The sequence below is a fragment of the Coniosporium apollinis genome, assembly GCF_000281105.1.
Source record: "Coniosporium apollinis CBS 100218 chromosome Unknown supercont1.14, whole genome shotgun sequence".
In the NCBI taxonomy this organism is placed as follows: Eukaryota; Fungi; Ascomycota; class Dothideomycetes; genus Coniosporium; species Coniosporium apollinis.
Genome location: NW_006913276.1, coordinates 248,641 through 269,149, shown reverse-complemented (window position 1 = coordinate 269,149; position 20,509 = coordinate 248,641). Strand labels below are relative to the sequence as shown.

General features: G+C 55.4%; 8 protein-coding genes across 8 annotated transcripts; 4 read left to right on the top strand and 4 right to left on the bottom strand.

The window, feature by feature from the left end:
• Nucleotides 1-160: 160 nt before the first annotated feature.
• W97_03473 (uncharacterized protein) lies at nucleotides 161-670 on the top strand (the record flags this gene model as incomplete). Its single annotated transcript, XM_007781369.1, has 1 exon — nucleotides 161-670. One exon carries the CDS (start codon nucleotides 161-163, stop codon nucleotides 668-670), a length of 510 nt encoding a protein of 169 aa, XP_007779559.1.
• A 1,365-nt stretch (nucleotides 671-2,035) lies between these two features.
• Nucleotides 2,036-4,176, top strand: W97_03472 (uncharacterized protein; the record flags this gene model as incomplete). The annotated part of the gene is made up of 5 exons (XM_007781368.1): nucleotides 2,036-2,069; nucleotides 2,121-2,189; nucleotides 2,240-2,477; nucleotides 2,538-3,001; nucleotides 3,059-4,176. 5 exons carry the CDS (start codon nucleotides 2,036-2,038, stop codon nucleotides 4,174-4,176), a joined length of 1,923 nt encoding a protein of 640 aa, XP_007779558.1.
• Nucleotides 4,177-8,787: 4,611 nt separating this feature from the next.
• On the top strand, nucleotides 8,788-10,316 carry W97_03471 (uncharacterized protein; the record flags this gene model as incomplete). The annotated part of the gene is made up of 4 exons (XM_007781367.1): nucleotides 8,788-8,821; nucleotides 8,876-9,046; nucleotides 9,100-9,426; nucleotides 9,523-10,316. The coding sequence occupies 4 exons, from the start codon at nucleotides 8,788-8,790 to the stop codon at nucleotides 10,314-10,316; spliced, it is 1,326 nt and encodes a 441-aa protein (XP_007779557.1).
• A 714-nt stretch (nucleotides 10,317-11,030) lies between these two features.
• On the bottom strand, nucleotides 11,031-12,398 carry W97_03470 (uncharacterized protein; the record flags this gene model as incomplete). The annotated part of the gene is made up of 2 exons (XM_007781366.1): nucleotides 11,031-12,174; nucleotides 12,250-12,398. 2 exons carry the CDS (start codon nucleotides 12,396-12,398, stop codon nucleotides 11,031-11,033), a joined length of 1,293 nt encoding a protein of 430 aa, XP_007779556.1.
• Nucleotides 12,399-13,524: 1,126 nt separating this feature from the next.
• On the top strand, nucleotides 13,525-14,265 carry W97_03469 (peptidyl-prolyl cis-trans isomerase H; the record flags this gene model as incomplete). Its single annotated transcript, XM_007781365.1, has 3 exons — nucleotides 13,525-13,573; nucleotides 13,727-14,010; nucleotides 14,074-14,265. The coding sequence occupies 3 exons, from the start codon at nucleotides 13,525-13,527 to the stop codon at nucleotides 14,263-14,265; spliced, it is 525 nt and encodes a 174-aa protein (XP_007779555.1).
• Nucleotides 14,266-14,810: 545 nt separating this feature from the next.
• W97_03468 (uncharacterized protein) lies at nucleotides 14,811-15,851 on the bottom strand (the record flags this gene model as incomplete). Its single annotated transcript, XM_007781364.1, has 1 exon — nucleotides 14,811-15,851. The coding sequence occupies one exon, from the start codon at nucleotides 15,849-15,851 to the stop codon at nucleotides 14,811-14,813; it is 1,041 nt and encodes a 346-aa protein (XP_007779554.1).
• Nucleotides 15,852-16,159: 308 nt separating this feature from the next.
• On the bottom strand, nucleotides 16,160-18,193 carry W97_03467 (uncharacterized protein; the record flags this gene model as incomplete). The annotated part of the gene is made up of 2 exons (XM_007781363.1): nucleotides 16,160-17,887; nucleotides 17,939-18,193. The coding sequence occupies 2 exons, from the start codon at nucleotides 18,191-18,193 to the stop codon at nucleotides 16,160-16,162; spliced, it is 1,983 nt and encodes a 660-aa protein (XP_007779553.1).
• A 518-nt stretch (nucleotides 18,194-18,711) lies between these two features.
• W97_03466 (ubiquitin-activating enzyme E1 C) lies at nucleotides 18,712-20,318 on the bottom strand (the record flags this gene model as incomplete). The annotated part of the gene is made up of 6 exons (XM_007781362.1): nucleotides 18,712-18,904; nucleotides 18,951-19,350; nucleotides 19,396-19,872; nucleotides 19,922-20,001; nucleotides 20,106-20,207; nucleotides 20,260-20,318. The coding sequence occupies 6 exons, from the start codon at nucleotides 20,316-20,318 to the stop codon at nucleotides 18,712-18,714; spliced, it is 1,311 nt and encodes a 436-aa protein (XP_007779552.1).
• Between the last annotated feature and the right edge of the window lie 191 nt (nucleotides 20,319-20,509).

Genomic DNA, 20,509 nt, shown 5'->3' with positions numbered 1-20,509 from the left:
TCTCTCCGTCTCTTCTCCACCGCGCCTTCCACTAATAGTCATTGTCTCGCAATCCGTCGAAAGTTCTCTTCTGACACTCGCTTGTCCATCTTCTTCCCCATCATCAACTTCTAATACAGCATCGTAATCTAAGCATTCCACGCATCAGCCCATCGTCACAATGAAGTTCACCGCCATCCTCATCTCCGCCTTCGCCGGCCTCGCCCTCGCGGCTCCTCAGCCCCAGGAAGCAACTCCATCAGCACTCACGAGCTCCTTCTCCGTCTCCTCGACCGTCGTCCTCTCCGACGCCAGCACCACCGTCTCGCTGACTCCCGTCCAAACCTGCCTCGCCGCCTGCCCCATCGAAGACGTCACCTGCAAGGCCCGCTGCGTCGGCGCCGCGCGCCCGAACGAATCGCAGGTGAACCAGACGAACGAGTGCGTTGCGCAGTGTGACCAAGGCGATGGCTCGCCCGCCGCGACGGAGCGCTACAGCCAGTGCACGCAGAACTGCATTGCGAGCTACTACCCGTCGACGCAAACAGTTGGCGGAGTGGTCGGGAGCGGGGCGAGCACGGCCGCGAGCAATGCTGCGAGCGTGACGAGTGGTGCTGCTGCTAGTGTGTCGTCCGCTGCTGCTAGCCTTTCTGGTGGTGAGTGCTTGTTGCGTTTTGGTATGGAGGACTAGGCTAATGATGGGATAACAGCTGCTTCTTCGGCTGCTTCACGTGCGAGCTCGGCGACTTCGGCGGCTGCTTCTGCGGCGTCTTCGGCTGCTGCTGCTGCGAACAATGTCCAGATGGGTGCTTCGGCTGCCGGTATTGCAGGTCTCTTCATGGCTGTGTTCGCTTTGTAGATCCAGATCGCTTGCCACTTTGTGTGTTCTGTTGCTGCCACCATACGGAGATTTTTGTCAGAAGGAATGTTGCAAGAGTTGTCTAATATTCAGTAAATTAGCTGCGGAAAGAGCGCGCATGTATCCGTATTGTATCTATGCAGCTGTTCTATGGTAATGGAGTGCAGTGCCAAGTATCAATTCAGAACTTCTTGACTGTCCCCTTATATCTGAGCAGTACAAGCCTCAGTGTGTCGTTCCAGAGTAGAGCATCCATCTGAGTGAGCACATGGCCAACAAGCATTTATGAATGATGGCTGTCTGCTTGATTCGAATATGTGGCAAAGTCCGTCGATATAGCAAGGGAGACAATCCGCCCCCTACAAACTGGCCTTGACAAGGTGCTAGACTGCTCGGCCAGACGCTGAACTAGAGTCTACAGAGCCGACACGCTTTTCTCACCGGTGCGGTGCTCATGTGGATAGATTCTATCCTTAGTCGGAGAATTATCTCCCAGGGGGCCCGGGCTCTGCTCGCCCACACTTCGCCGAAGATTTCCACTTCTAGACGGGTGAGAGACGTCGGCTTTTGAGTCTCACGATGCAGAGGGAAGCTCGAACTGTTCATGATGGGTCTACAGGATGCGTTGGTTCAAGCTGTCACAAGAGAATGGATGACAGCTCTACTGCTCGGCCATCCTTCACATGCGAAACACGGACAAGAGTCGTGATCACGGGTGTCCGAAGGCTGTCTAGATGCCCCCCGCGAAAGGTCATGCTCCCCCGGATTGCCGCCCGCGCTGCTTTCACATGCCGCAACTCCGTCTCGATCCATCGCTGCCCGCGCGAACCCACAGCAGATGCAAACATCAAATCTCGAGCCCTACTGCAGCATCGTTATACCTGTGTAAACAGCTTCAACGACTTCTGCTTGAGGCTGCTGACATTGTGCGCGCCGCCATTCGCCCTTCTCGCCGCAGCAGGGTCCGGGAATCCTCCGCAAACGGCAAGGTTGCGTTTCCTCCACGCCGAGGCAATTCCCACTCTTGGCCGATCCAGCTAACGGAAGTCTGGAGTCTGGGGATTACTGACATTAAAACACTCCGCTGCCCGCCAACACCAAAGACATCCATCTCTCCATCTTGCACTTCTCTAGTCCCTTCATCTTCCTTCCGTAGATACCCTCGCTGTCATTGTTTCTGTCTCTGATCGCTTCACCATGGCTCCACGGATCATTGTTGTCGGTGCCGGCTGTATGCTGCTCCCCACTCCACGCTGAGACACGACAACTGACGATTCCACAGTGTCCGGGTTGAGCGCTGCTCACAGCATATACCTTGCTGGCGGCAACGTGCTCCTCCTCGACAAGAACAGTAAGTCCTGCGCTGTCCGCTTCCGCCACGCTCCTCTGACACCCCGCCAGACTTCATGGGCGGCAACTCCACCAAGGCGACCTCGGGTATCAACGGCGCCCTCACCCGGACCCAAGTCGACCACAAGATTGCCGACAGCGTCAAGCAGTTCTACGACGACACGCTCAAGTCCGCGCGTGACAAGGCCCGCCCGGATCTGATCAAGGTCCTCACATACAAGTCCGCCGCCGCCGTCGAGTGGCTGCAGGATGTCTTCAACCTGGATTTGACCCTCGTCTCGCGGTTAGGGTATGTATACAAGACGAGGCTCCAGCAAAACGTGTGTTTCCGATGCTAATTCTGATTTAGTGGCCACTCCCAGCCCCGAACCCACCGTGGCCATGATGCCAAGTTCCCCGGCATGGCCATCACATACGCCCTGATGCAGCGGTTCGAGGAGCTCGCCGAGCTCGAGCCGGAGCGTGTCCAGCTCATCAAGAAGGCCAAGGTCGTCAAGGTCAACAAGGAAGGCAACTCCGCCACCGGCGTCACGTACCTCTTCAACGGCGAGGAGACTTTCGTGGACGGCCCGGTGATCTTGGCGACCGGTGGCTACGCTGCCGACTTCACGGACTCGTCGCTCCTTAAGAAGCACAGGCCCGACACCTTCGGCCTGGCGACTACGAACGGCGCACACGCTACTGGTGATGGTCACAAGATGCTGATGGCTATCGGCGCTAACGGTATTGATATGGACAAGGTTCAGGTTCACCCGACGGGTCTGATAGACCCCAAGGACCCTGGCTCGAAGTGGAAGTTCTTGGCCGCAGAAGGTATGCTCTGAAACCCGCTCGACTGCTCTACCAACAATGCCCGCTAACGCTTCCCAGCCCTCCGCGGCGAAGGTGGTCTCCTCCTCAACTCCAAAGGCCAGCGCTTCTCTGACGAGCTCGGCCACCGCGACTACGTCTCCGGCAAGATGTGGGAAGAGAAAGAAAAGGGCCAATGGCCAATCCGGCTTGTCCTTAACTCCAAAGCCTCCAACGTGCTCGACTTCCACACACGGCACTACTCCGGACGGGGTCTCATGAAGAAGATGAGCGGCGCCGAGCTCGCCAAAGAAATCGGCTGCGGCGAAGACGCCCTCCAAGCAACCTTCAAGACCTACAACGCGATCGCAGACGGCAAGGAGAAAGACCCCTATGGCAAGAAGTTCTTCCACAACCTCCCCTTCGACGTCAACGACACCTTCCACGTCGCGCTCATGGAGCCCGTGCTGCACTTCACGATGGGCGGCATCGAGATCAACGCGGAAGCGCAGTGTCTCAACACCGAGGGCAAGCCCTTCGACGGCCTCTTCGTGTGCGGCGAGCTGGCCGGCGGCGTCCATGGTGCCAACCGTCTCGGCGGCTCGTCCCTGCTCGGCTGCGTCGTTTATGGCCGTGTGGCCGGCGAGAGCGCGAGCAAGTACCTCTTCCAGAAGGTGCTGAATGCCGGCGTCTCATCCGCTGCGCAGCGTCTCGGCCAGATCAGCCTGCACATCGACCCCAGCCAGCCGGGCAAGGTGTCCGTGGAGTGGGGCTCCGGGGCCAGCGCCTCGGCATCCGGCTCCGCAGGCGACAGCACCGAGGACAAGATCGCGCAGCAGAAGCAAGCCTCGGCCGCGCCCGTGCTCAAGGGCTCCGCGGCCGACAGCAAGGATCCCGGCAAGGTCTCCCAGCCGAGCAAGGTATCCGAGTTCAGCGTGCCGGAGAAGGAGTTCAGCCTCGAGGAGGTGGCGAAGCACAACAAGAGGGATGATATGTGGATCGCGGTCAAGGGCGTTGTGTTGGATTTGACGAACTGGGTCGATGAGCACCCCGGTGGGCCGCAGGCGCTGTATAGCCATATGGGCAAGGATGCGAGCGAGGAGTTTGAGATGCTGCATGATGATGAGGTTATTCCGAAGTATGCCCCGGAGATTGCGATTGGGAGGGTCAAGGGGCAGAAGGTCACGTTGGAGTATTAGATAAGACTGGGGTGTGAGATGTATGTGTAAGCGGGGGTGAGAAGCAGATTGGGGGTCTTGCTGCGCCGCTTGAGTTGGCGTTTTTATTCAGGTTCGTTGGGGTTTTGGCTGTGTATGTAGACAAGTTTGGAAACCGCATCAGCATTTTTACGAAGCCTGTAAGCGTGTGTTGGCATCTGAACAGACCCTTGGGAAACATGTGAACAATGCGTAAGATACCCAGTGCCCGCCGTAAATTGCTATGCAACGTAAGAGCGAATGGAGGAGCAACCCGATCAACGGTCTGAAAACTCCGTTGTCGATGGGTAAGTGTAATGGACACGATCGTTTTCTCGGCTGTCTTTTTCAACCATCAAACAGCAGCGACAACGACAACGGCGCCGACGACAATAATCATCAACGATACAAGGACCCGTGACGCCGGCCTGATACGATGCACAGCGAGAGATCCGAATACTATAGGCGCTCCAGGACCGAACGGCGCTTTCGCCCTGACTCACATTCCGCCCACACCCCCACACTTCCGGATGCAGCAACTCCAACGATCGCGCAGAACGCCGCCGGGATGGTAGCTCCCCCCCCCCGTCCGGCCTCCGGGTTCATGGCCGTGAGTGTGTCTCTTCGTCCACGCCTGCTGCCGAGCGGTGATAACGGTGAGGTCTGGTGCCGCCGGTTTTCATGACTGAGAGGAGGGAACCACAGTTACGCGATGAATTTAACGCATATGAGAGCCTGGATGGACGCTTGAAACGACACTGCAGACTGGGAAAGGTGGAAATAGGGGAGCTTTGGGGGACGCCAACACCACGCCGTAGGCTCCTGTACGAAAGATAGCCGCGAAGGAAAGTCTCCTAATGGTTTTGCGGGATCTTCCACGTACGTAGTGGAAGACTGTCGTTTTCGAGTATGGCAACAGCTGTGCTTCCTGCAGACAATCTGTTACTTTGCACAAAGGACAAACTTTGCGCCATGCGCCATCCCGTGACGCTGAGGAGCTCTTGCTCATAGCACACAGTGAGCTCATACAACAACACAGCCCGGCCGTCTTCCCTGATGCCACGCGGCATCTCGTTAGGGCCCCCTTAGGCCTTCGTACCGTTCAACGGCCCACCGATCTCCTGACGCGCTTCCCCCATATAAGTCTTAGTCAGACAGCCTGCTGCTGAATGTTGCAAGCCCGCGTTCTTGGCCGCAATATTCCGAGCCCGATTGATGCGTAACCCGGCCACGCTTCAAGATTATTCAGGAGCCATCATCGGAGCAGGAGTAAGGCCGTGATAATCCGGGGTAATATTCAGCGATCCAGCAGCTCTATGGTGAGGTGAGTGGAGATAGATAGTACCAGCGAGAGAGCATGCTCATTTGGAGGGCGACTGCTCCGAAGGAGTGGGAGCAATCGGAGAAGTGCTGGGGTGTCCGCATCGAGCAACTCGGCGCAACTCTGGACGCCCAGCGCGCAGACGGAGCATGGCGTGTTACTGTACCAGGAAGTGAGAGTTGTCGTTGAAATGGCTAGGTCTTCGTCCATCACCAGATCGGTTTGATTGAGCCGGGAGAGCGAGCATAGCGGGAGTGCCTGACTCCAGACGTGCACTGAACTGTTCGGATGACCGAACATACTGATGGAGTTTTCTGTGTAATCCAAAACTGATACGCCGAGATCAAACACGAGGCAGTGCTACACAAGTTGCTTGAACTTCAAGGAGATATGAGGGTGAGGCAGCTATGATCTGTGCTGTGCGCAGACGGACTATTCGCTGTAGCAAGAGGCCTCCTGACATTCTGCAGCGCAGCGCATCGCTGCGGCGTTGATATCAAGTTCTTTGGTGGTCACCGGATCTCATTACAAGATAGAAACGTTCTCTTGGGTTGTGTCAGCGTCCCCGAAAGGTTGCGTTTCGGGCTTCCGCAGTTACTTACGCTGCTATCTGAGTCTTGCAGTACTCTGCTTCGCATAGATGGGCAAATATACCAATGGATCGAATAAGCCGTCAGTGAACGTTCTCGTTAGTAGCGAATACTGTAGGGCCTATCCAATGCACCCATGGCACACAGAACTGCCAGATTAACGTCCCGCAGCGATCTGCTGTTCCGACCTACACTATAGTAATGGTTTCTTGCCGAGCTTTTCCAGCCCAGAAGCAACGATGTTCGACCCATACCATACTATACCAAGACGAGAGTAGGCACCGGCAACCGCATCGGACTTCCTAAGACAAGCGCCCACCAACCGAGTGTCTTTGGTAGTTCCATTGCATTACACATAACGAGAATGAATACTGACGTATCAAAGTCGTCGTTGATTTGCGATCTAGGATGAGATGACCTTCCTACTGTGAGGTTCGAACAGATCGTCCGCTGCACGGACAATGCTTGCTTCCAGGTAGCTGTCGGCTTGAATGAGTATATCTTTCGAAACACCGCCTTCACCGTTCAGCTAATGTTGCTCTTCCTCGTGTCCCAATCGAGCCTGGTTATAAGCCAGTTGGGACGTAAGGAGAGGCCCTCGCAGAGTGAGAGAGCCGCCGCTGACTTCGCCGGTTGAGTCCCGGAACGTCGCACTGCACGTCGAGGACTCTGGTAAGATACTCAGAGATAGTATACAGGCCCCTAGTTCTGGTACTGGCACTTGTGAAGTCGACATGACCTTTGACAGATACCCACGACCAGGACGAGATTGAGTTTGCGGATGCATATTCATGAGATCCTTCCGACTTCAATGATCGCCACATGAGTTCTGCTGGTACATTCTTGGACCATAACCCGGCTGCGTATGGAGACTTCGTCAGCTCGTAGACCTTAGAAGCCAACCCGCTGATGGCCGGGAGCTTATCTGTGTCGAAAGTAAGTTGGCGACCGGAATAGTAGTCTTCCATTAGATGCCAGCAGTTAAAAGGATCGTTGGCCAGCCTATCCTCTCCAGTGAGAAAAGATGAAATCATCCTGTTTGCTTTAAGAAATTTAGTGTGATCTTCGCAGAGTAGGTTGCTGTTGCATTGCCACAGGATCCCCCGCTCGGTGTAAGAAAGGAGACGCGTCGAGAGCCAAGCTTCTTGGAAACCCCAACTTCCGTCTGCTAATGGGTCTACGTCCTCCTCATCAAGTCGCTGATGTGTGCCGCGAAACCCGGCTCGGACTGTAGCATTCCTACCGGTGTTGTCGGAAAACCCAAAGTCAGCGGCCGCAGCATAGTTTCGCTGAGCCAAGAGAGATATGTGGGGATTAGCATAACATTCCGCAGCAATGATAACATAGGCATTCTGATAGTGGGAACCTATCTTAGCGGATTCTATCTCCTAAGCGGCTCTACTATCCTGAATAATGCACAGCGAATCTATCCAAAGATAGTCAATCTTCAGCCGACGAGTGACCGTAACGGCGTCCTGGAGCGTTTGCGGAAGCAAGTCAGGGTCAATGGTTCTCTTCAATTGATAGAGTGCTGTTCTAGTGGTTTTCACATTCTCGGTGCTGTCCCAACAGTAGCTGAGCGCCGCATATGGTGCACGTTCCGAGCCGGGCTCGTGGAGATGCAGGTGTTCGCTAGGATCTATATGGATGACGCTCTTTGGCAGCTCGGCTGCTAATGGCTGATTGCAACAATAATCGTGGTTCTGAGCGCAGTCTAGGGCGGGACCCAAGGTCGGCCAAGCTGGCATGCTTGACAACTTGTCGTCTATTCGATTAGCAGCAGGACAGGACCTAGTGTCACGCTGCTGCTATAGTGGGAAAGTGGAGTTCTTCGGCAGGGAGCGAGAGACGGACATACCAGGGCGGGAGTAAATTATCAGTTCAGTGTGACCAAAGCTCCTGTCAGAGATGGGTGTCGGGGCCAGAACTGCCACCGGCCTGCCCCGGAAAATTTCAATGGATAAGGACTCTGAAGGCAAACAATCAGGTACGAAAAAATCGATGACTCTTCGGATCAATGAACAGAAATTGCATCCTCGAATCTCGCCTCTGGCGAGCAAAGAGTAAGACAAGAACAGGTTGAGTCCCTTGTAACCGGTGGTGAGAGTATCTTCGTGGCCTCGTGGGTCCGGGTTATTGCAGTAAATGCAACGGCCTGAGTGTAGTCTGCGCTGGCGCTGGATCCAGCGCAATGCCTCTTCGAACTCGGACTTGCCGGTCGAAACCCAGTCTTGCACAAACTGTGGCGGAGGCATTTCTGGTTAGCCGCTCTGGCCATGCAGTCAACGGAATAAGAGATATCTTCCGCAGGTAAGCCTCTTCCTCGATGGGTGTATATGCATTTAAGTTGATGGACTTGTCTCGGGCTGGGTACGGAGGTACCAGCTTTGACCGATCCATAGTCCATTAGCTTCCTTCAGACTCCCTGAGCGGCTGTGTGTAGTGACTACCTAAAGAGAACGGAAGTGGCAGCCTTCCAAGGAGCTTTGTCGTCACAGCGTTTGTACGCATACGCGTCCGTCCTTGGTGTTTGCCAAAGCTTCGGCTTCAGCCCTACGGTGCGCCTGCGCCTTCCGCAAAACTCACCACCACACCGGCAACCTGCATCCAAGACTACTTCTTCGGGCACTGGGACCATGATTCGTGCAATACGAGCCTCCTCGAACGCCTCCACTGCACACCCGCGTCAAAGAACACCGGATAATGAGCACTCGTGACGGGGAGCTCCCCTCTACCGGTTTATGCCCCCTCCAATACATCCCAGGCCAGCTTTACTAATACCATTGAGCAGGACATCCAGCATCATGGGTAGAGATACCAACCGCTCTTCTCCGAGCAGAGCTCCTGCGGCGAGAAGACAGCCCCGATAGACAAACATGCGGTTCAAAGGACGGCAAAGCGTCATACAATACCCCCTTACACTTCGCAGCACTCGTTATAATTCTTGTTCTCAGTACATTTGGTGAGCACTCCAACGCATTCTCCACGGCTTCGACAACTGACAACAGGCCCCAGCATGTTCCTTCCCCATCATTGTCCGCCGCTTCCCACGCCTCCCAGTCCCCCACCACCTTCTCTTCCTCTCGCGACACTTCGGGACAGGTGTCCTCATAGCTACGGCCTTTGTGCACCTCCTCCCGACAGCCTTCGTGTCGCTAACCGACCCATGTCTCCCACCATTCTGGAACCAGGGCTACCCAGCCATGGCCGGCCTCATCGCTATGACCTCGGTCCTGATCGTCGTCGGAGTAGAGATGTTCTTCGCCACGAAAGGCGGCGGTCACGTCCACGGCAGCGACTTTGACACTCCTTTAGAAGAAGGCACACACAACCACGGCCCACGTGGTGCAAACGGCTCCAGCAGGCCCGTCCACGCCCGGAAAGACAGCTTCAGGCGCTTCCGCCAGGTCCCCATCGGCGCCAACAGCGGTGCCCCAGAGCCCATCGCACTAGGCGAAATCTCCATACCAGCCGCCAACTACAGCGACGAAATCACGCCCGCCGCACCTACCCAGCATCCGCGCAACAAATCCAAGACCCGCACCGACTCCGACTCCGACTCCTCATCCGACCTCGACCTGTCCGACGCCGAGCTCGAGACCCAGCGCGCCTCACGAGCTCTCATGAACGACCACCTGCGCGGCCAACTCAGCAACCACGGCTCCGGCTCGCTCACGCCCTCGAGCCCGCGCTCCCCCCTCCCCGCGGCGCACACCCACATGCTCACCGACGACGAGAAGCAGAAGAAGCTCCTGCTGCAATGCCTCCTCCTCGAAGCCGGCATCCTCTTCCACAGCATCTTCATCGGGATGGCGCTCTCCGTCGCGACGGGGACGCCCTTCATCGTGCTGCTGATCGCCATCTCCTTCCACCAGACCTTCGAAGGGCTGGCGCTCGGCAGCCGCATCTCGGCCCTCTCGTTCCCGGCCAACTCGCCCAAGCCGTGGCTCATGGCCCTCGCGTACGGCACCACCACGCCCATTGGCCAGGCGTTGGGATTGGCGATCCATACGCTGTATGACCCCCAGAGCCAGACGGGGCTGCTGACGGTCGGGGTCATGAATGCGGTTAGTAGCGGGTTGTTGCTGTTTGCGGGACTGGTGGAACTGCTGGCGGAGGACTTTTTGAGCGATGAGAGTTATGTGAAACTGAGAGGGCGGAAGAGGATGGAGGCATGTGGGGCGGTGGTTGGGGGCGCGGCGTTGATGGCGCTTGTGGGGGCCTGGGCGTAGTGGGGGGGAGAGGGGGTTTGTAGTTGATAGAGATACGGATCAAGGATCATTCCGCTTGAGATTCATGAATCATGTGGAGTTTCTGGTGTGTTGCTCTGACGATGATGCCGATCGCCTACGGTAGGCTTCTTTCCGAGACGCTTCGTGGAGCTTTAACCTCCTGTCAGTGGCTCCACGGGGAAGCTGTCCAATCTGGCCCGAAGAAGTGAAGCTTACGGAGCTCATGGGAGCAGGAAACCCAGCATCATAGCATGTGTTGTAGTAGAGTGGACAAATGGAGCAGAGTAATCGCTTCAGCTTTGTGGATATATAATCTACATGCCAACGGAGTGGTGCACATGGAGCATGATGCCCCGATATCAGTATAATATCCTGACCTACAACCACACAACCGCCAACAAGCTGCAAGCAGGTGGAAATTTTTTGAAGATTCCGAGGCCAACGAGATGCTACCAACAGCTCTGCCTCGGCGGCAGTCAGCATGGCAACAGCTACCGCTCAAATCGCACATTCGATAAAAGGTGAGAGACCGCTAAATGTGCAAAGGCTCGATGAAACGCTGTACGAAGATTCTAAAAAGACAGTAAGGCAGAGCAGAAATGGTATCGCCTGCTTAGAAAACCAAAATTATTTTCATCGTGAAATCGTCAAAGGCAGCGGGAATATGCAGGAGATGTGATACGCCACTCATCCAAACCGGACGCCTAAGCGAGATCATCTTGTCCCAGCCTCGAGCTGGGCTGGTGTGGGATTTGCTGTTGACGCTGGCGCCGACGCCGTCTCCGCTGGAGCGCGATTGCGGAACGGCATCGACATGGATGCAAACGATGGCCGGGGGATGTTGAATCTCGACGTCCTCGTTGGATTCGTAGTTGCTTGTGTAGGATCCTCGTAACTCTCAGCCGCCGCAGCGTCTGGCGGACGAGTAGGACCAGCGTCGGGGTATCGACGTAACGGATCGACAGCGAAAAACCGGCTGCTGGGTAGGAACAGCATGCGTGGACGGAGAGGCACGTCCCCGCTTCTTGAGCCTATCCATGTCGCTTGCGGTGCATTCGGAAGATTCATTCGAAGCCCGCTCATGCCAACCGCGCGGCGCCCTGTAATGGGTACCTCGGTTTCGCCTTCTGGTCGCGGCTTGGGGACGTAATAGTCGGCTTTGCAGAGCGGACAGCAGGCCCGACGACTGGTCAACCAAGGATCGACGCAGCCGGCGTGGAAGGCATGACCACAGCTCAAGCCGCGCACGTCGTCGTCGTCTTCTAAAGTGTCCAGGCAGATGGCGCAGCAGTCGCCAGGTGTAGCTAACATCTCCGGCGGAGCAGCGGTACGTATCGGGTCATCTTCGTCGTCGGACTCGTCTCCTGCCTTCGGATGATCTCCAACTGTGCTAGTCGTGGTTTTTACTTTTTCCAGATTTTCCTCCTTCTCAGCATCACTGGTAGAGGCGGTAACGAGGGGTGGCGGGGGAGTGGTACTGGAGGTAGCGGCGTAATATTCCTGAGGAGGTGGAAGCGCGGTTGCGGTTGCGGGTCTGGCGGTCTCGCCTGATATGCGCGACGTGTCAGATGCCCCAATGACCCCGTCTGCATCTTTCACACTGGGAGCTCGGCTCGGTGGAGCCGTGACACCGCCAGCGGCAGGAAGTCCTTCATGTTCGCGCGTTGCCCTCCACTGTTTGTATTTCACCAGCGGAAACCGCGCGTTCACTTCTTCCATTGTCATCAGCTTCTTCTCCCTCCTTCTGCGGTGCGCTCGAGGTACTGCTGTCATGTCGATGGGATCCCCATTCTCGCCCAGCCTAGCTTGGCGATTGCGCTGGTTGTACCGGAAGCAATACTTGACGCCGACGATTATCCTGCGCGGAGCTTGTTAGCGGCTGCGGTCTGGCTCGTAAGGACGCGAGTGGAACGCAATAAGCGAAGGGGCGTACCAGAGATTTGTGAAAACCACACCAAACCCCAGAGCGACAAAGAATAGCAATGGAGAGCTGGTAGGACCGTTGTTGCCATGGTTGTTACCAGGCCCTGAGCCGGTCGTCGAAGCGGCCGGCGGCACTGCTATCGTAGATGTTGCAGACATGGCGAAGTGTCGTTCTGACAGCGGGCGTAGCCGAGAAACGAGCTCTTATCCGAGCTGTAAGTTGTTTGGATCCGGGGATGTCGCGAGGCTGACTGCTGTGATCCGTGCTGTAGGTAGCCCGCGTCTGAGGATGTCAGGGTGGAGGATGGCTTGCTTTGTAGGAAAAGGGACGTCTCGGGGATATGTAATGCAGACGGTACCAGCGGCTCGCAACGAGCTGAATTGGGCCGGCGAACGAGTGGTGGACGTCCAGATATGGATGACGGGACGACGGCGGGTGGGGCGACGCCGGTGTGGCAAGCAAGTTCCAAGGTCGATGGATCACTTGGAGGACCAATGACCGAGCCGCTGATGTTGAGCGAGGTGACGAGGCCTGTTGTCGACGATAGTAGAGGTCGCTAACTGTACCATATCGATGAGCAGGAGATGTCCAGAATACGGCCGTTCGAAGGGGGCTGTACGGGGCTGTACAGAGCGGTCAGGTGGTGGTGGTGAGACTCGCCGTCGCGCTCCTTGAACCCTCTCGACGGGAAGCGCCAACAGAGGAAAGGCCCGATGGCGACCGGAGCGTTGATCCTCCGCTTTGCAGGGCTGAGGCCGAGTTAGCACCGGGGGCTGGTGGCTGTTCACTTCAATGACACTTGATGCTCTTGGTCGGTTTCTGCAGAGAAGCCTTGAAAGATGTTAAGGATTGCATCTCAGTCGATAGGAACTGTTGTGAGGATCGAGGACGGTCTGTCTTCCTTGTAGCCTACATATCCACGATACCCTATCCCGATCAGGATGCCGCATTAGGCAAGAAGAGCGCCGTGTGCAGCATCGAAGGAACTTGCAACACCAATGACAGCCAAACCACCCGACCATCTGCCCACCCATTAACGTCGCAGCTTAGACCCTGAACACGGACGCTTACGGAAGACCTAAGCAAAGCGGACACATCAACTTGGAAGCAAGCGTCCTAGCAAACTGCTAATCGCCAAAGTTTGATCCGGGCATTGAAAAGCGGCCTACGCAAAGATCTTCCAGGCAGTCTCCTCAAACGAGTCGAACAACAACATCTCCAGCGCCGCAAAAGTCTCAATAGCCAAGGGACCTCGGAGAGAAAGAACTGTCTTCCTACTTCGAAATGGCAACGTCCGTGAATCCAATCGTGTTTTTCGATGTCACCCTGGGAGGTCGGTACATATCACGTGATATCAAACTTTCTTCCCCCAGTCCAACATCTATATGGAGTTTCCATCAGGTCCTTCTCCTCTTTCTCACTCGAACACCTTAGCAACCCCAGCGTTCATCCACTCAGTTATGCCCCAGCTAACCCTGCCCCCCAGGCGAATCCCTCGGCCGGATCAAAATGGAGCTCTTCCACGACACCGTCCCGCGAACCGCCGAGAATTTCCGCCAGTTCTGCACGGGCGAGACCAAGAGCGCCCAAGGCCGGCCGCAGGGCTACAAGGGCAGCAAGTTCCACCGCGTGATCAAGGACTTCATGATCCAGGGCGGGGACTTCTTGCACGGCGACGGCACGGGCTCGGCCTCGATCTACGGCACGCGCTCGTTTGCGGATGAGAACTTCAAGCTCAAGCACGATACTGCGGGCTTGTTGAGTATGGCGGTGAGTTTGCCCTTGCATCCGTTGTGGTACTAAGAGACGGCGCTGATGGTGAGGGGACCGAAGAATTCCGGCCCGAATACGAATGGGTGCCAGTTCTTCATTACGACGGTGCCGACGCCTTTCCTTAATAACAAACATGTTGTGTTCGGTAAGGTGGTCGACGGCATGGATGTCGTGCGGAAGATTGAGAACGCGCGGACGACGAGGGAGAAGCCGAACCAGGATATCGTCATCTCCCAGTGCGGTGAGATGTGAGTGAGATAGTTGAGCTCTGACACTTGACAACGGGACCACCGTGAATTGTTCCATGACCTACTTCATTATTTGTTCTGCCGGCCATGCCTCGGAAAACTTGTCAGTTTGTCCGCCTCGTCGCTCGAGTCCCCTGTGCCTTAGCTTCTAGGTTGCGGCTCCTGTCGTTACTTCCATCCAAACTAACCCACTATAATCCAAAACAAATCTTGGCACTTCTACAGCTCGTAACGTCCAAGCCATGGCCCTCCTCCATATCATCCGTACCACACTCCAGCAATGGCAAGCTTGAGAACCAGCCGTACACTGGGCACACTTAGTGGCCCAACCTGAAGCCCGGAAGCGGGGCTTCGACTTCTTCGGTGTCCTGTTCCCTCTAACGAAGCCGACGTCGGAAGAGTAGCTGCAGCGACAGGATCCTGGGCTGAAAAGTTCAGAGTGGCACAGTTGCACCCTTAGCTTCGCCTCCAGCCTATCCGTATCCTCGGGTTCGTCGAACAATCATTCTGATCGCGTTGCCTTCAAAAGACAACCACTTCAGACCACCTTCACCCCTTCCCGCCCCCAACACCCACCCACTTGTGCCCCCGTTCCTCAAACCCGGCATCCGGCCCTACATGACCCTCCCTCCAGCACCCCCTACAATAAAGCTCCCCGTCACACCCCAGACACTTGACCGTCGCGTCGGCGTAGCAGATGACACACCAGCTGTCGATCTGCTCGTCCGTGAACTGCGCCTTGGTGACCTTGATGGGCTTGTCAGACGGCGCGAACGAGGGCGCGGAGGGGAGAGAGAGCGCCGCCATGCGCGCGGTTAGGTGGTCGTCGACTGCGGTCGCGCGGTCGAAGTCGTCGGGTGGGGCGGTGGGTGCTGCTGGGAGCTCGAGCGAGGGTGAGTCGTTGCGGCCGTAAGGATCACTAGGAGGAGCGGTCGTGGCGGGCTTGTTGGGGGTTGTCGCGTCTGAGAGGGCCGCGTGGTCGGATGCGCCATCCTCGTCTTCGGATTCTGGATCGTCGTTGCGGTACTTCTTTTCTAGGTCGAGCTCGGCGAGGACTCGAGCCACGTAGTCATCGGCCTCCTGCTCGTCCTGGGCATCTGAGGCCTCGGAGCCCTCTTCGTCGCCACCGTCTGGGCGATCAGGATCACCTGCAGTTCCTCTCTTGCGCTCTGTAACTTCCGCGCCTTGTGGCTCTACGGGCAGTATATGTCTAACCTCAGCTACAAGCTTGCCCACGTCCTTCTCATCCTCGTTGCTGATGTTCCATTCATGCGCCGGGCCTAGGTCCTGTAGTAGCTCGTCGAGCGTCTTCTCGTCCTCAGGATTGTGCTCCGTATCCTCGTTAAGTGGCCCAGCGGCGTCCAAAACGCCCTTTGTGGGTGTGGTATTGGCCGACGCGCCAGCGCCTCCAAGCCGACGGAAGCGGGCAGCGAGGTCGATAATAGGTTCATTGTCTACTACGGGCTCCGGAGCAGATAACGCTGTAGGAACGCTAGGAGTCGTATAGAGAGAGATGTGGGATTTCTTGAGCGCGTTCAGGCGCGCGAGGAGGTCATCGTCCGGAGGCATCGTCGTGGACGTCGAGGGCATGTGTGCTACTATTGAGCTACGCTCCTAGGTCTGTATCACGTTAATCCTCAGGCTTGAATAGAGGCTTCTTCAAACATGGTGGCCTTCATCAAGGTCTTCTGATCCATTCGGGTGTGCTCATTGCGAATAGAATGCATGACGCTGGTGGGGGTCAAGGGTTGGTGGGGTCAGCAGCTTGGAGATCGCCAGGCACAGAGCCATGGATGGTCGGTTTGGTGATTCGCAGCCGCTTCAGAGTTCCGTTCATGGGAGACAGCAGTGAGATGGTACCTCAGTAGGATGGAGACAATTCTGTTAAACTATCTACATCACCAAACCCATATTAACCAGAAATACCACGGTAAAGCAACGAGGGCTACGCGCAGCACGCTCTTCTTCAACTCCTCGCTGAACAACGCGAAGCCCTTCAGCTTCTTAGGCCTCCGCTTGACGCGCGTGCTCATCCCCCACTCGTCATACTTGTCCTCCGCAGGCCCATGGTATGCGGCGTTGCTGCCTCGGGGTAAGCTGTACTTAGACTGCGACGGAGGCAGGCCGTAGCCGCCAGGACTTATACTGCGGGTACGAGCACTAGCTGACCGCACAGAGAGATTGGTACGGTTGGAGGAAACAGAAGAGTTTGACGATGCCTCGTCTGACGAGGATCCTTTTCGAGTGTGGGCTCGATAGCCTTCGGCCTTCTCGGTCTCTGCAGATGAAACAATCTCTGTCATTGGCAATACAGGATCGTCACCCGATCCGGCGGACTTGAAGAAACCAATGGCGCAAAGGGCAGCTCTTGATACCAGGAGCAACAGAGTTATGCCAAAGTAGAGAGCGTAGCGGATGAATAGGCCCAGTTGATCCGGAAGGAGACAAAGATGCGTCTGTATGGTGGGCTTCCCAGCATTCTTTTGAGCATCGACGCGATTGCCATGACGATCGACTGGGTTCCACATGCTCAGCATGACGAAGCCAGGCTTGCGGACACCCATGGCCCACGACATTGATTTGACAGTGATTTCGCGTATGCCGCCGCCTGCGGAAGGATAACCTCGGTGGACAACGTCGCAATAATCGTGATCGTCCCCAGAGAAGGCGTAGGCTATGTTGCCGACGCTGACAGCAATCTCCTTCAAGATTTCTCGGGTCAGAACGTTCTGGTACTGGTAACCGCCTTGTACTGCGATTGCGTTACGGTCGTCCCTTTCGGGTGGCTCACCCTTTCCATTGGGCGGACGAGTCGGCGGCCAATGTTCCCTTAACGGACCGCAGGGCGTTCCGGGGTCTCTGTACAAGGGTACATGGGTGAGGAGGATGGTCGGAAAGTCGTTGTTGTCTTCCTTTGTGGTTGGAACAGGGTGACCGAGCTCTCGGCCTTCAAATATTCTGTGGTCATAGGGACTGTCCGGCATCAGACCATTCTGCGTTCGTAGATGTCGTGTTATAGCGCGCCTCTTTTCTGCGTGTGCGCTGTTAAGGAAATCTACCACCGGTCTTGAGATATCTCCAATGTTTCCATCTTCCAGACCTTGGGCGCTCAGGGACACGCTGTCCACTGAAACGAACGTATGGTTCGCGATTACGTCAATCCTATTGCCATCTCCGAAGTATGCGTTGAACCTATTCCTCACGGGCTTCTGAATGCCAGTCGCAAAGCCGAGATCGTGATTACCTGGCAGACCTGCCATCATCTTGCGTCCGTCCTGCCCTGCCCTTGTGGCATGTCTTGCATTGTTCCATTGATCGAAGAAGATGCTCCCGAATCTTGTGTACTCGCGCTGCCAGAAACGATCACCGTATTTCTTGTACTGCTTCTCCGGACTCGCGCTGCTTGGTGTAGACCACTCCCGTCCCCCGTCAAACAGATCGCCGAGAAATATCACTGTATCTGGGTATAAGTCCTTGGTAATCTTCGAAAAGGCGCGACGGAGGTATTGGTCGGTGTACGAAACCGTCAAGGTTGACAGCGGCCAGGGACGGCCAGGGTAGGTATGAGGGTCAACGAGTTGAGGGTCGGCTATGAAGACAAGGTGATGCGGCACTGCATCTTGGGGCTATATCCGATTGTTAACCCATATTCTACTTCGAATATCCGCGCTGCATACCCAGTTCTCCCAAGTGTCCCAATCGCATGCATCTATTGCCTTCCGGAATATTGTCCGCTCCCCTCGGTACAGAGCAAATACCCAGAACAAGCTCAAGAAGTTGACCAGCGTCAAGACACGCTTCCAGCTCCATCCTCTTGGGGGCTTGACCGGGATATTGATTGTGGAGACAGTGCTAGTTACACGCTCAATCAGGCCCGGGGGGTCATGATAGTGATTCCGTGTCGAACGAAGCCCATCATGATAGGGGGTCATGATAGTGCTCTAAAATTGGTAGTGCGGGAGGACTGCATCTTCAACATGGGCGTAGCAACGTTTAATTCATGGACGGTGCGAGGTGTTTGCTTGCGGAAATGGTCCGAATCGGGAAGAGCAGATGAACGGCATCACGACGGATCTTATCTTATCTCAGATTGCCAAGCGATATCACCAGCAATGGCAAGTAGAACAGACTTAGGACGTATACAATATTTCGCGCCCAACGATCTCTCGCGCTCTTATGCTCGATGCATCGTACGCATGGAGTTTGATATCTTTTCCCTTTATTCTGCTCTTCCTGTCTGACAGAATGTCTTCAATACGGCCAGATAGATCCGCGGGATCCTACCTCATGTCTCGCTCCTCACAGCCTGTCATGAGCTGACCCCATTGACTACCTGCATAGGCCACACCAGGTAATCAGGTCAGAACGCCTCCATGCTATGCCACTGACAATCATGCGTCGCTTCACGCCTCCTCTCGGACTTGAAAGCCTTCCATTTTCCCGGCCCCTCTTATTTCTTGAAGACAAGCTTGAACTTGAAAGTTATCTGGAATGCTGGGTCAGAGACTGCTATCTGTTCACCATCAGACACAAGTTCAGAAAGTTTCTTCTTCAAATTTGGGCGTGTCTGCTCTTCCAGAGACGGAGGCGATTGATAGTATAAAGACTTTTCCTCAGTACGAAGTGTCGGCTTCTTCAGTTGCCTACGACCGGTCAGTACGGTATTGGTGAGTGTTCTTTTGTACGTACGCTTCAGGCTTCTCGGCTAGACTAGCAATGAAGTCTTCTAGAGTCGTATTGGGGTCGACCTCGAGGTTCTTAGCGAGATTGCCGCATACTGGACAGTCGTCCTTCTTGCTATGTTCGAAAGTATAGGTGTAGACGCTGTCATCGCCTGTGTACATCATGTAATTGTTGGTTCCTGGGAACCCAAGGGGAGGGTTGGTGCTCGTAACAATTTTGAAAGCTTCATTGCAGCACGCTGCGGCAACAATGGCGTTCGTTGATGCTATCGCCGGAATGATGTTCTTGACAACGCCCTGTGTCATGGAGTAAGTGACGCCTGGAATGTTGAACTCATTGGCGCGGGCCAATGCTTTCTGGTAGAGCCATGTGATATGCTCCGGATCATCGGTATCGAGAGTATCGTCTGCGACGGATCAGCTGTAGCACCGGACTCCGCATCTGAAGACACTACCTTTGCGTTCTTCTTCCCAGGCGATGATGTGCGCCCACTCGATACAGTGCTGCGGCTGCCGTGGGATAGTAGCCAGCGTGCAAAGGGGCACTGCGGCTCGTGGGGCATGCATATCAAGCTGACACTCAATACAAGACGTCATTGTGGGGAGGATTACTCTGGCTTGACCTTTGAAGCCTTCCGTACCACCGTCGATCAGAGGCTTCAAAGTGTCTGCATCGTCGTTATCTACCATGCCAACGAGCGTAGCGTTGATCCAGCGCCGCGCTTCGATGCTGTCGAGGCCGCATATGACCATGCCGAATTGCATATAGTAATCTTCATCCTTGTCCTGGATCTTGCCGCAGAAGGGTGTTATTTTAACGCCGCGAACGCGTTTCTCTACGAATTGAGCGGCCACTTCAGCTTTGGGTCTGCCAACATCGGCTTGTCGAAATAGAAACTGGCGGTTCAAGTTTGACACGTCGATGGTGTCTAGCAACCCCGTCAGATTGATATTCACCGTCACGTAGATTACACCTACCCATATCAATGACATGAATGTCCTTGAAGCCGGAAAGCGCAAGGTTCTTCAAGATCTCGCATCCTAGCCCTCCAGCACCGCTTCACCACATCAGCCTATATCGAATGGTTGCGGAGGATGCGGTACATACATCACCCTAGCTCTACGTCAGCTAGGTAGCATGAGAATGAGCTATAGCGCGCACAGGATCTTCATTCGCTCTAGGCTCTCAATGTTCGGCTCGCCAGGTACCCATTCTTCGTCCGTGAAGGGACCCGGACGATTCAGTATCCGGTCAAGGTATGTCCTGCGTGACAATAAGTGGGGGGCTTAGGTACGGAGAGCAGTTTTATGATTACCATCGCTTCCTGTCCATTCCTGCAGGCGATCCATTGACGCTTGCTCCGTCCATGTCCATCTTGGTAGGTGATGGAGGATTGGAAGTAGGAGAATCACTTGAAGACCAACCATCTTGACTGCAGGGGACTTGAGATGGCAAGATTATCGATAAACGCTACGTCACGTGGCTGAGTTCGCGTACTCTTCCGAACACCTCCATGTACCTGATTAAACGAGTTTACTACACGAAGTAATGGCGGCCTGTCTAGA